The sequence below is a fragment of the Excalfactoria chinensis genome, chromosome 3, assembly GCF_039878825.1.
Source record: "Excalfactoria chinensis isolate bCotChi1 chromosome 3, bCotChi1.hap2, whole genome shotgun sequence".
NCBI classification, from domain to species: Eukaryota; Metazoa; Chordata; class Aves; order Galliformes; family Phasianidae; genus Excalfactoria; species Excalfactoria chinensis.
The window spans coordinates 45,551,681-45,563,946 of record NC_092827.1 but is presented as its reverse complement, the minus strand read 5'-3'; the positions used below and the strand labels follow the sequence as shown (position 1 = coordinate 45,563,946).

Genomic DNA, 12,266 nt, shown 5'->3' with positions numbered 1-12,266 from the left:
TGTATTCTGCCGCTCTCCCTCTCATCCGCTACGGCCGCTTCCCTTTGCCCCTCATTTCCACATTACGTTTACATGCCCTTGCTAATTGGTTTATCTGCCTGGATCGCAGTCTAGGTGGGAAGGTAAACGGAGGGTGCCACTCACGCCCCAGCTCTGTGTACCCTGAGGGCAGGCTGAGGAAGTTCTTATTCTCTACGCAAACAGGGAGTGCCCAGCTCCTCCTCGGGACCTCAGCGGGTCCGCAGGCCGGGTGGGGGCAAGGCGACCTCGCAGCTTTGGCTCGGGCCTACCACCCGCTCTCTCCGCGCCCCCTCCCCGTGGGCCGGCTTATACAAGAGGCTCCCCCCCGAGCTCCGCAGCATCTGCGAGCTCCCGCCCCTGTCCCCGCCCCGCTCCGCTCCCAGCACCGAAGAAGCAGGCGGCTGCGGCGGCAGCGCAATAAAGCAAGTTCTGTCTGCGGCGGGGGCGGTCAGCTCCTCCCGCCTGCGCGATCGCGGCCCAGCAGCATGGCCGCGGCAGCCCGGGGGCAGCGAGCCGCCCGCTAAGTCCCTGCCGCCCGCCCGGGCCGTTTGTCCCTCGGCCGGGACCGGCCAGCGAACGGCTCCGCGCTGCCGGAGCGCGGCACCATGTGGGGAGGGCTGCAGCCTCAGCTCGGCGCCGGCCCTCGCGGCTACAGGGCGGGTAAGGACCGGGACGTGGGGATGGGGCAGCTGCGGCCGCGAGGATGGGGACTGCGGGGCCGGCGCCGTTTCCCTTCCCCTCCCTTCCCCCGCCCGGCGCGGTCTCCCTGTTCCCTGCCTGCGGCGTGCTCCCGGCGCCCCGCACCAGCGCCCATGCCCGCCGGGAAGCGGCTCCCTCCCCCGCCCCGCGGAAGGAAGCGCCGCAGCGGCTCCGCGGGGGGACGTGGCGGGGAGCGACCCCCGGGCTCGGCGGGCGCCGATGCAGTCGGTCTGCCGCTATCTTTAGGGCCGCCCGCGCTGATCGGGGTGTTTTTCTTTCTTAAATCTGCGGCTCGGTCCCTCCTGCCGCGGGGGGAGCCTGCCCGGGGCCGAGGATGGGAGGCCCTCCCCCGGTGCCGCGAGGCGCGCCCCGCTGAGTCTGGAGCGTCGGAGCAAAGCTGCGCTTACCCACGTAATCCCTGTCTGTGGATTGAGCTCTTGGTTTTTCGTCTTTTTTTTCTTGTTAGTGTACCGTTGAACGGAGGATCTAAGCAGAAATCTCGTTGTTTCCCTCAGTGGTCTTTGCTTTACGTTATTTAGGTTGCAGCCTGTTCCGGTTGTCGAGGAGATCGAGTCCTATTTTTTGCATCACTTTGCTCTCGGTTTCTGGGCTTTAAATTAGAGTCTGGCTCCCGCAGTTTGGCAGGGGGGAGTTTAAATTTGGTGTAAGTCTGGCAGGGAAGCCGGCCCGAGGGTGAGAGTGCTTGGGGTGAGTAGATTGCAGAGTGACATAACGATTGTGTTTGCATAGGTAAGCCTAGATGCTAAGCTTTTTTTTGGGATGCCTTTTCCAGTTTTTTGAAGGCTTTGTGATCCAAATTCAGCGAGCAGAGCTCCTGCGAATACTTGTAGACTTTTTACTTACTCAAGTAATAGACGGCAGTGGTTTGGCTTGGCAGCGCTGTTACAAGTGTGGAAATAATGCTCTTGTAATACTGTTGTGGTGCTTTGTTTTATTTTCATTCAGAAATTTGGCATCGTGTTGTAATTTTGGACTTGGAAAGTATGGCTGCATAACGTGTATTGGGTTGGTTTACGTATTTAAATGGAAGGATTGTTTTGCTTTCACTTGACATTGCTTCTCTTGCGAATACAAGAGCTGCTAAGATGTTCTCAGCAGCTGCCTGAATCTCTGCAAATAGCCTAATGTTCGCTGCCCGTGATTTGAATGGAGGCACTGTTCCTTTTTTCTTTACTACTATTATTAATTTCTGCGTGTAACGTGTTTGCCTTGCTGAAGCATGGTGGATATATATATATTTAATGCTTCTTATACAAAAGCAAAGTTATGTTATCTTTGTGCTGCTGCTTGCCGAGATTGCGTAACCTCAACCAAGTGTGCAGATCATAGTGAATTTGATGGAAACTGCAGGAATTCAGTGTTTCCATTCTTGATGGTTCGTGTTTGGGGCAGGAATACTAGAAGGCTGTATCACATGTGTGCACTGCTTGTTCCATTCGCTCGCTTCAGGCTGTTACAGAGGTTGCTGATGTGCATTTTCTTTATATTTGCCATTGAAGACTTTGGATTGGGTCATTCATAAGTGTGTGTGTGTTTGGAGTCAAAGTGTTTTCATATCTCAGTGCTCAGCAGTAAGTTACTGAATGAATGTTTTCCTTTTGCTTCTTTCTCAAGAGTTTTTCTTCTTAGAGTTGCCTGTGAGATTTGAGAATGTGTTTTGCTAGTCTTTTCTCTCCATTCCTCCTTTTCTTCGAATACTTGCAGTTAATGTGAGGTCTAAAATATATTTGTACGTGAGTTAGGTAAAAGAAATAGTGTAAGGTTTCAAAACTTACAGAGATGAACATCCAATTTCAGGTAAGATAAACTAGCAGAAGGTAGTGGTTAATACAAAGCAAACGCATAATGATGATGTTTAAACTTAAGATACAATTTCTGCATTGTGATTCCAGCATAGTAGACTCTTCCTTCATTGGTCTTTCTTTGAAATAGTCAAGTTGTTCTGTGAGGTTGTGTAACTGTGCTAAAGAGGTGAAAGGTAATTAGGTCCGTACAGGCGTTGTAATGAAGAACTGATAGCTACGGAAGATCCTGTGCTATTATGTTATTGACAGATAAGGTTTGTTTGTTTATTTATGCTTGGATACAAGTTGTCCAGGGGAAAAGTATTTTGTCCATGGTTGTATCCTACTTCAATGCAGGAGTTAAAGAATTAAACATATTCTATCAGAAGAAAAATTCCTTCATCTTCAAAATTAAATGCTTTAGGAGCAGCTCTTCAGTATAGATCTTGGTGGTATTGACTTGTAAATGTTGGTTTGGGAGCATAACAGTTTCCTTGTCAAATCCAGTTTATTGCTGAAAAGCATTATGTTTTGCTAGTTGTATTGTAGTCATGCATGGACCAGGAGTTCTGTTTCACTGGAAGTCTTAAAATTCACTTACCGAGCCAGATGTCTACTGAAAAATTCTGTAACTGTATAGGGAAGTTGTCTTTTTTTCAGTAATAAATGTAGATTAATTCTGATTTTTCTTAGAAGCGTAACAGGCACATTGTCTGAAAAGGTGTGCTGTCCTGTTTGCACGCCTCCTTTAGATGGGTGCTTGTTGTTTTAGCCAGTGGGGTTAATGAGACATTTTGCTGCCCAGACAAGGAAGATCAACTCTTTGGCTCTGATGTCCTGTCCCTGGAAGCATTCAAGGCCAGGCAACATAAGAATGTACTATATGGTTGTTCTTAGGGGATAGCAATGGCTATAATCTCTTGTACAGCAAATGTTTACTGAAACATCAACTTATGATTTCACACTGCAAAAAGACAATTCTGTCCTTTTAAAACTTTAATGAAAGGAAGCGGTAATTTGTCTTAATGATTTCAAGAATGCATTGATTTAAAATAGTTGTACAGAATGAGCATATAATAAAAGGAAGCGTGAGCCATTATGTCTGCAGTGGGGAGTGGAGGTAAGGGAGGTGCTTGTTGATGTAAAAGCGCCTGTACTTTCTGCATTGGACATCTAGGATTTGTTAAATATTGCTGCTTAGGTGACATGGTAAGATTTTAGCAACAGGCATTTGAGGAGTGCTAAAGGACCTGTGCCTTTCTAAGTATGGACAAATGCAATAATGGTACATGGTGGTAAGGATGGTTAAAAACCCCTTATGAGTTGAGGTTATAGCAGGAGATGATCATCTGTCCTTGTTAGAAGCAAAGGTTGTTTGTTGTGGACAAATAAGGAAAAGGGGGACAGTACTGTGTATGTGTCCAATACCAATGCTCTGCTTTGCATATTCTTTGGATGCTTGCTTTTATGAAATAACTTGCCTGTGGCTTAGTGGTAGGACAGTTAAACTAATTCAGTTTCCATGCTTAGTTGCCTGATGACTGAAAAAGTGCTGACTTGGTTCTAGTCGTCATTTATTTGTCAGCTGGTCAGACGTGTCCTGAAACTGTATGCCAGCAATAAAAATCTCACTATAGCTGCAGTTTGCTTTAAAACATACTTGGTGTATTTGCTATGTGAGTCAAGAAGTGACTTTCTGTTTGCCTTCTGTGGTGGGCTCACCTTGCCTGGCTGCCAGTCATTCTTGCTTTGCTGCTCCGCGACAGAAAAGCAGGATGGCAGAGTTAGCAGGTTGGGATCTGAGGGAAGAGATCAATCACTGTCATGGGAAACCAGCCTCTGCATGGGGGAAATGAACTTAATTTATGGCCAATTAAAATACAGTTGTGTAGTGAGAAGATAGAAACAAACCAACAAATGTACAAATCACAAGAAAACCCCTATATTCTCCCTACTCTGTTCCCTCTCTTGGGCCTATCTTCCCTTCTGACAGCACATCCTGATCAGGACAGGGGTTGTGGTTGTTCCAAATGGTTAATCTCTGCTATTCCTTCTTCCTCATGGGAGACTGCAAACCATCTGCAGAGGCCTGAGAGTGGGTAGCTAGAGAAGATGTATGTAAATAGATATGTGTAAACAAGTTCGCGAGTCTGCCTGGCTTTATACTGGTCCTGACCATTTCCTCCTTCAGACCAAAACTTCAGACCTCTGTGTATTTGCCCACGAGATGCTCATTTTCCACAGGCATCTGGCTTTGTCCCCTGGGCTGGAGCATCCTATTGATCACCCAGCTGTATTCCACTGACCTATTTTTCCACAGCCAGCCATGCCATAAGTGGCATCACATCCTTCTGTTCTGCTTCCCTGGTGACCTTGGCTGTTTTTTGAGAGTCAGATGGCTACTGTAAGAGTAACAGTGATGCAAGTAAGAGAAGGAGGGCAAGGGTTGAGAATTTATTTACTTTCAAGGCATTGCATTCCCTGAAATTTGGAAGATGTAACAGAATTGCCTGAATGGTGTATGTGTGTGAATTACTGGACATGGTTTCCTTTTACAGCTAAAATAATTTAGTGGTAGTTCCTACGCTTCTGACTACTTCTGCTCACACATGCTTTCTACTTCCAAAGGGCCTGCTTTGACAGTTGTTCAGCCTCGTGGCAAATTGATCTGGGGAACTGGAGCAAGGAGAATACTAATGGTAAATAAATGATAAAGGAGGGATTTACATTTGCCTGATTCCTGTTTGAGCCATTGTAGCAGGAAGAGTCTGTGCTGGTGTCAGGCGAGTGCAGAATGCCTGGAGTCAAATGGGCTAGCTGTAAAGTCAGCTTGCAGGTAGTGGAGAGATCTAATGCAGTCTTGCTTCTTCAATCCAGGACTGCTGATGATGTCAGGAGGTCCCTAATTAATCCTCAGACTTGCTGTGAAGGCCAAGAACAATTAACAGAGAGGATCTGGAAAGCTACATTAATTCTGCTGGACTTCCATTAAAGCTAAAAATGGTTCAGAGTAATGGGCAGTGACTGACAAGGTAGTAGAAGGCTATCTCTGTCGTCCTGAAGAAGAACAGCATAAAGTAGAGTCAAGAGGAAAGAACAACCTGCTGCCTCTCTATGTATTAAAATACCTGGAGCAGCAAATGATCCTTTTCAGGCTTTTAGCTTTCTAGTGTGTTAAGCGATTTGTAGTGTCAGGCAAGAAACATTCTTGAATCATCCTGGAGAGAGATCTGAGATTCCTTATAAGGTATCTGTATGTTTTTAATGTCTGCTTTGTTCCTTTCGTAGCATAGTTTCCAGATGGTGTGGAAAGCTGCGACTTTTTTCAAAGGTTTAGAATAAAACATGGCCCTTTTAAAATTAGTGTTTCTTTAAAAGATGGTATCTTCTCTCCTGCGGATTCTACAGCAAAGATACTTTTGTATTTGCAAATTTTAACCTTTGGTAACGTTCTTAAGAATTAACACGTGTAAAAATGCTTTGTATTAAAAAGTTCAGTCACTTGCACTGATCAAAGGCTGAAAATGGGAGTATAGGAACCCTAAGAGGCATTGGCAGATCCATTATTTATAACTATTAATTTTGAGAAGAACTGTGAAGAACCCTGCTAACAGTTGTGATCTTAATCTCTACCTGTTTGCTTCATCATCCTAAATACCAAATGGGTTGAGCAGAGGTCTTGTGTGTTCAGTAGAGTTGTTGTAATAAAAGGTTTTGCATCACTTGTGATTGTAGTTGTGAAGAAGTTAAGAGCACATAGATGACTGTTGTTTTTTTTTTGGCTGGAAGTATTCTATGTATAGTCAGTCATAACAATGTATGGAAGAGGTATGTATATGTTTTTCTGTTCTAAACTACTGTGCTTTCTTTTTAAATTTCAGAGTATTCTTCCTCGCTTATTTAGAGTATGTATGAGAGAGATTTTGTTTTTGGAACAGAGGAACTAAGCTTGTTGAAAAATTTTAACTTGTGTCATGAGCCTTAGAAGTTAGTGAAGAAAATCTTCTAATGGCTTACATGAAACCAGAATGTCTCCCTTTTACCTTAAATTTAGGTACTCACTTAGATGTTGTGCGGATTTCTGTACGTGTGTATTAAAAATGCAGCCTGAAGGCTCTATCTTTGATGCATCCATATTAAAGTCGATTCTACCATGTGTGGAATGCATATTAAGCTTCTTTGAAGAAAGGTGAAAAAATTCTGTCAATTATGTTTTAGCAAACTGGTTCCTTGAAATGATTTATATATTTGTTTATTTTTGTATCTGTCCTTACGCCTTCTTTCAGTGCCAAGTTTACATCTGATTACAAGGAGATATTATGTTCCCATTTGAAAAAATGAAGCGTTTTGTAAGTGAGGGAACTGCATAAAACCATTTAAGGTGGTTGTTGTTGTTCTTTAACCCGTTGTAGAAGCTGTCATTACATTTTCCTATTGAGAGAGGAGATGGACTTGTTTTAAACGCAGTGAGGGCAGAGGTATTTCTGGTAGAAGAATGCTGGGACAGCACAAAATAAGTCAGAGAGTAACTTGCTTGATTGTGGGTTTTAATATCAATATGGTTAAACCCAAGGAGAGGCTTAAACATAGATGATAAAGGGATTTAGGAAAAGGATTTAGCATTTCACCTACAGTACGCAGCCTTCTATCACTCTAGCAACTGACTGGGTGTCCTGAGGACGTGCCGTTCTACGTTTATATATACTTTATGCATAACCATGTGTTATTTTCCTAGATGTTCTCCTCTTCATACTGTGATAAACTTAGCAAGTTTGAAAGGTAGGCTTTTCATCTGCATTCTCCACATGAATGGAAGCTAAGAACGTCATTTTGTGTTTGTGTGGGGTGAATAGTGCATTTAGTCCGAAGACAAAGAGGCAGGCCAGCATAGCAGGCATGAGGTAATACATGTGGTTGGTGTGCCAAACTTGAAATAAGAAACATCTGCAGCTTGTGGAAGTTCTGCTTTATGCAAATGCGCTCCCTCTCTGGAAGAGGAAAACTCACAGGAGAGCTATCAACAGTTGGATGCAATGCCTGGTCTTGCCAATGGAAGCAAACTTCTTACTCTCCCAGCAACAGTGGGAATTTCACCATTGGGGTGATGTTAAATAAATGCGGATAGATGCTATCCGCATAAGACCAGGAAAGTATGTTAGGAATTGAGTTACAGTACTGCGTACTTTCTGGACTAGAAATCAGACTGAATGTTATTATGTACTGTGCCAATGTAAGGATTTTGCTACCTTTTTAGCTAGTGGAGTGCTGTGTTGACCACAGCTTTTTGCTAGCTGAACAGATTTTTGTCTTGCATGGTGAAGCTTGCAGAAATTTACGCTTATCTTGCTCTAGTTCAAGAATAAGCCTTAATGCACAGTTTGGCAGTAGATTGGTTGGTCAGGCACCTTCATCTAGTGATGAGCTAGTCGCTGCTGGGCATTTAAGTGTACCTGTTTGTTCCCACTCCTTGCTTAGCACTGCAACTGTTTGACCCCTTTCTGAGGCAGCTTTGGAGATCAAATTAGAAGAGAACTTTGTAAGTGGGGACTGTTTTCTTCCTGAAGCACTTTCTGTGGTATATGCAGTGGTTGGGCTTTTGCTATGGAGCACCAGCAAATCTGTGGGTGGGAAGAGTGACCAGCCTGTGCATAGCAGCTAACCAGTAGATCCGATTAGTGCTAATGTCAGACAGCATTCTTAGCTCAACCCATTTTTGTTAGTGAAATAAGCTTGCCAGCTGGTGGTCTCAGTACACAGAGAGAGATGGGCACCTCATGCTTTCTTTTCTGTGTGGTTTTAGAAGTGAGATACCTGGTTATGTCTGTAACTACAGTAGCAAGGTTCTGAAAAGCTCCTCTGTCAAATTGCCATTTTTTTTTTTTTTTCCTAAGTTCACATTCTTTCTTCTAGATTGCATACTTCCCAGCATGGGAGACCTTGTCACATGCTGACTTGGTATTGTACAGTGCCATGCACATTTATGAAGTCATAAAAATATGTGGCTTATTAAAGCTTAGAGATACTGTTTTACAGAGAAGTCAGTTTTCATAGCTGTGATCTATGAAGATAAATTGCGCATTTACCAATTTCTATAAAAAAAACCAAACAAACAACAAAACTTAATCTTTACTAAGGAATTCCAGAGGCAAAGTAAGTCAGGTGTGTTATCACAGTCAGCTTGAAATGCATCTCTTAGGAAATTATATTGTGAGTACATGCTCATTGAACTTGACTCTATTCAAGTTCCAGTTGATACTGCCAATCAAGTACGTGTTTACTTTGAGGACTGTAGTTTGAGGATTTTCTTCTTTAGGGTTTTTCTCCCCTGCTTTTCTCAGCTGCTATTTTATAACATGTTTATCCCTCCCCCAGCAAGTGAATTATTTTATGGACAGACCGTTATTTACTGGGTAGTATACTATCAGACTATACCAGTGCCAGTAGAAACGCTGTGAAAAGTTCTCTCTGTCAGTATTTTTCTACTTGAAATCATTCCTGTCTTTTGTTCTTTCTTCCCTTTATACATGTACTTTATTTTTTTCCCATTTCTTGATGTTCATGGATATTCTATTCACTTTCTGACTGAAAAACTAGGAGAATGCAGTTAAATAGTCTTCAGGTTCTGTCAAGAAACACCAATAAGGGATGCGAGTCCTCAAGATGAATCATATTTCTGCTGACACTGTAAAGTGCTTTGGAGAAACTGAGTTTTTGGTAGTTGAGTTCATCCCGCTTCTCTCTGCTTGTTTGTGCACTGAGATGAAGCTGCATCACCTGCCGACTTGGAGCTGTGTTGGTGGGGTGTGGGGGGTGGGGGGTTGTGACCTGCTGGTGCTTTGGTTCATGCCAATGAGCAGAGCTGTGAGCTTCCACCGCCTCCAGGGCATGGTGAAGAGCATTTTCACGCTGTTGTTTGGCCGTTTTCCTGTAAATATTAGGAACTCATTTTTTTCCAGACCACTGCTCGTCTTAAACACAGGATTTTAGAAGAGGTTGCATTGTAGACCTGGAACTTGTTTTGGGCACTTGTTATTAATAAAGTCACAGCTCATTTTGCAGAAGGATCACAGAGGTGAAATGCCTGCCAGGTTTTGTATTATTTTAAAGAATCCTCACCTTTTATTCCTATAGAACAGCAAACAGTTCCCCAGGACTGAATGTTTGGCTGTCCAAGAAAGAGCTTCAAGCAGGTTCTACTATCATCATGGTCTGAATTTTTGTTGTATAGCCTGGTCACATCCATACTGACCAGAATAAGCATTAAGTTGTCAGGTTTTGATAGCACTGTAGTAGAACCACCCTTTCAGGATCCTTTAGTTGTATGCACTTGTACCGGCTGTCACTGGTATTTCACTGCTGCTCACAATCCATGTCAGCATCATGGTGTGGAGTGGAAAAATTGGCATCCTTCTGTTGCAAGAGCCAGTTGTCTTTTGGTGCTGTGTTTTGATCAGCATCTAGGTAGATGTCATAGCTGCCACTTCAAAGAATTTTTGTACTTTCGGGCATGTTAGAGGTACTTTAGCAACAAAATCTAGCAATGCTGTTGTGTGTGTTGATCATTTGGGATCTGTGCATGTCAGAGTGGTAATGATCCAGAATTAACTAGCTGCCTTCCTGCCAACGCTTCTGTAATACACAGAAAAAGGTGCATGTTTTTGTGGAGTGAAATTTCAACAACTGTTGTTCTTTAATAAGCAATTCACTTTCTGCACTTCCTTTATTTTGTTGTTTACTGATCTGCTTTAAATGCTTTGGCTGGAGAGACAGCACAGTAAAGTTAGCTGGCCAAATTCAAGGATGCAGTCAACTGCTTGTATAAACAAGTCTCTTTCATATTTGCTTGGGATGCTGGCTGTAGTCTGTCACGTTATTTGAAACCATGGCCAGGTAGGATGCCACTTTTTCTCCTGCTAAATTCTGTGGAAGGTAGATCTTCCTGTTGTGGTAAGCCATGATCACAGTCAAATGGTAACTTACGGTCTGGTGGCACATGTAAGAAATGTTGGCTTGCCTCTCTTGCCCCATTGTGTGTTTTGGGCAGATGGATGCTAGCTGGTGGTTGGCAGGCTGGCGATCACAGCAGCAGGGTGAAGCAGGTGTGTATCTGAGTAGCAAGGGCAGTCCTGTGTATCTTTCCCCTTTTACACTTGGTTTATTTAGTGTCATCTGTTTGCTGCATGGAAGATCATATTTTCACAGAGAGCTTCTGAAAAAGAGATGGGAAGCATATCAAAGTACAGAATGATCAGTGGTTCTTTACTGTTTGGCTCTGAAAGTCTGTGCCAAATGTGAAACTAGTAAATTGGTTTTTAAATACTGACTTGGACCGATGGAGGTGTCTATAAGGGTTTATTTTTTGGGTTATTTTTCTTCTGTGAAGCTTGCATAATTTCCCTCCCTCAGTGATGGAGGGTTGGTCTGTTGTCTGGCACTTTGTACCAGGCAAAACCCTTAGCTTACTTGTGAAACTATCTAACTGAGTGTTTTTCTCAATGAAGGCATTTCTACTATCTTGCTGCTTTATGTATTTGCCATTTCTGGGACTGGGTTCAATCAGCTTTGAAAGACTTTATCATATAGACTGTTACGTGTGACCAGCCAACCAGTGGGACAGGTAGAGTGAGCGCTGCAGCCGGGGGACCTTCTGTGGCCCTGGTCACAGTGCTGAGATATGAGTGCTTCCCTGGAGAGCCAACTGTGGTCTGGTAGCCAGAGCTGAGCCAGAGCTAATGAACCTGCTCTGTGCTCATGCTGGTCTGTGTGAAGGTATGTAGGTGGACCAGCACTGAGCTCTCCAGGGCTGCTGGCTCAAGAGTCAGTCTTTACAACCTAACTTTGAAATGCTCTCCAACTTCTGGGGGCAGATGTGCCCCAAAAGCCGTGTGTTCCTTCCTTGCTGTTCTTTCCCACTGGACCATGCTTCAGCACCTGCAGCTTATGTGCCCATAATCTTTGTCCCTGTAGGTGTAGAATTGAGAAGATACCCCAAAACACCATTGGATGCTTTCTATTTCCTCAACTTACACTAACTGTAAGAGATTGTGCTGGGGGTGACTGTCTACACCCTACTGTGTTAGCACTGTTTGTAGGGTCTAGCTGTGCTATGCTGTTCCACCTTCTGGGATATGTTGCAACATGAGAGAACTGATGTGTTAGAGATGCTCATGGGGTGTTAGGAAAATCTTCTTTGTACTGAAGATGTTTAAAGACTGAACCAGGTTGTCTGGAAAGGTTATGACATGTGTCCCTGGAGATTTTCGAGGCTCAACTGGATATGGCCTGGAGCAGTCTGATCTAATTATAATAATCTTTGCTTTGAGCAGCTGGCTGGACTGGATGACCTCTGAATGTTCTTTCTCACCTATGTTATTCTCCTTTGCTATTTTATACCTAAGTTTTTCTTACTGTTGAAAATAATTTTATTACTCTGTCCCTTTTGAGAGGATGTATATAGGTGGTTAGATGTCTAGATACTGAATATCTCTCTGACCGAGAAGTCAAAAGAGATTTGCGCTTAACGTCTTGATTTAATGTGTGGTGGTAGTAACATTTACTACAGTTCTGTTAACACTTGTTTAATGCCATAAAAGCTAAACACCTCTAAATAGATGTATTGTGGAGAAAAACATAATAAAGGGTAAATTAATCTGAATTTCTCTTCTATAAATCTATTTTAAATGTCTCCCTACATCAGAACTACTTCAGGCATAATTAGCTTAGACTCTCATAAGTCAACTC

General features: G+C 43.5%; 1 protein-coding gene across 1 annotated transcript in view; it reads left to right on the top strand.

The window, feature by feature from the left end:
• The first annotated feature begins 505 nt into the window (after nt 1–505).
• Nucleotides 506–12,266, top strand: part of CEP85L (centrosomal protein 85 like) — a 103,661-nt gene continuing 91,900 nt past the window's right edge. Inside the window, exon 1 of the mRNA XM_072333183.1 lies at nt 506–681. Within this exon, the coding sequence (XP_072189284.1) occupies nt 627–681 (55 nt within the window). The 5' untranslated portion in view covers nt 506–626. The remainder of the gene's footprint in view (nt 682–12,266) is intronic.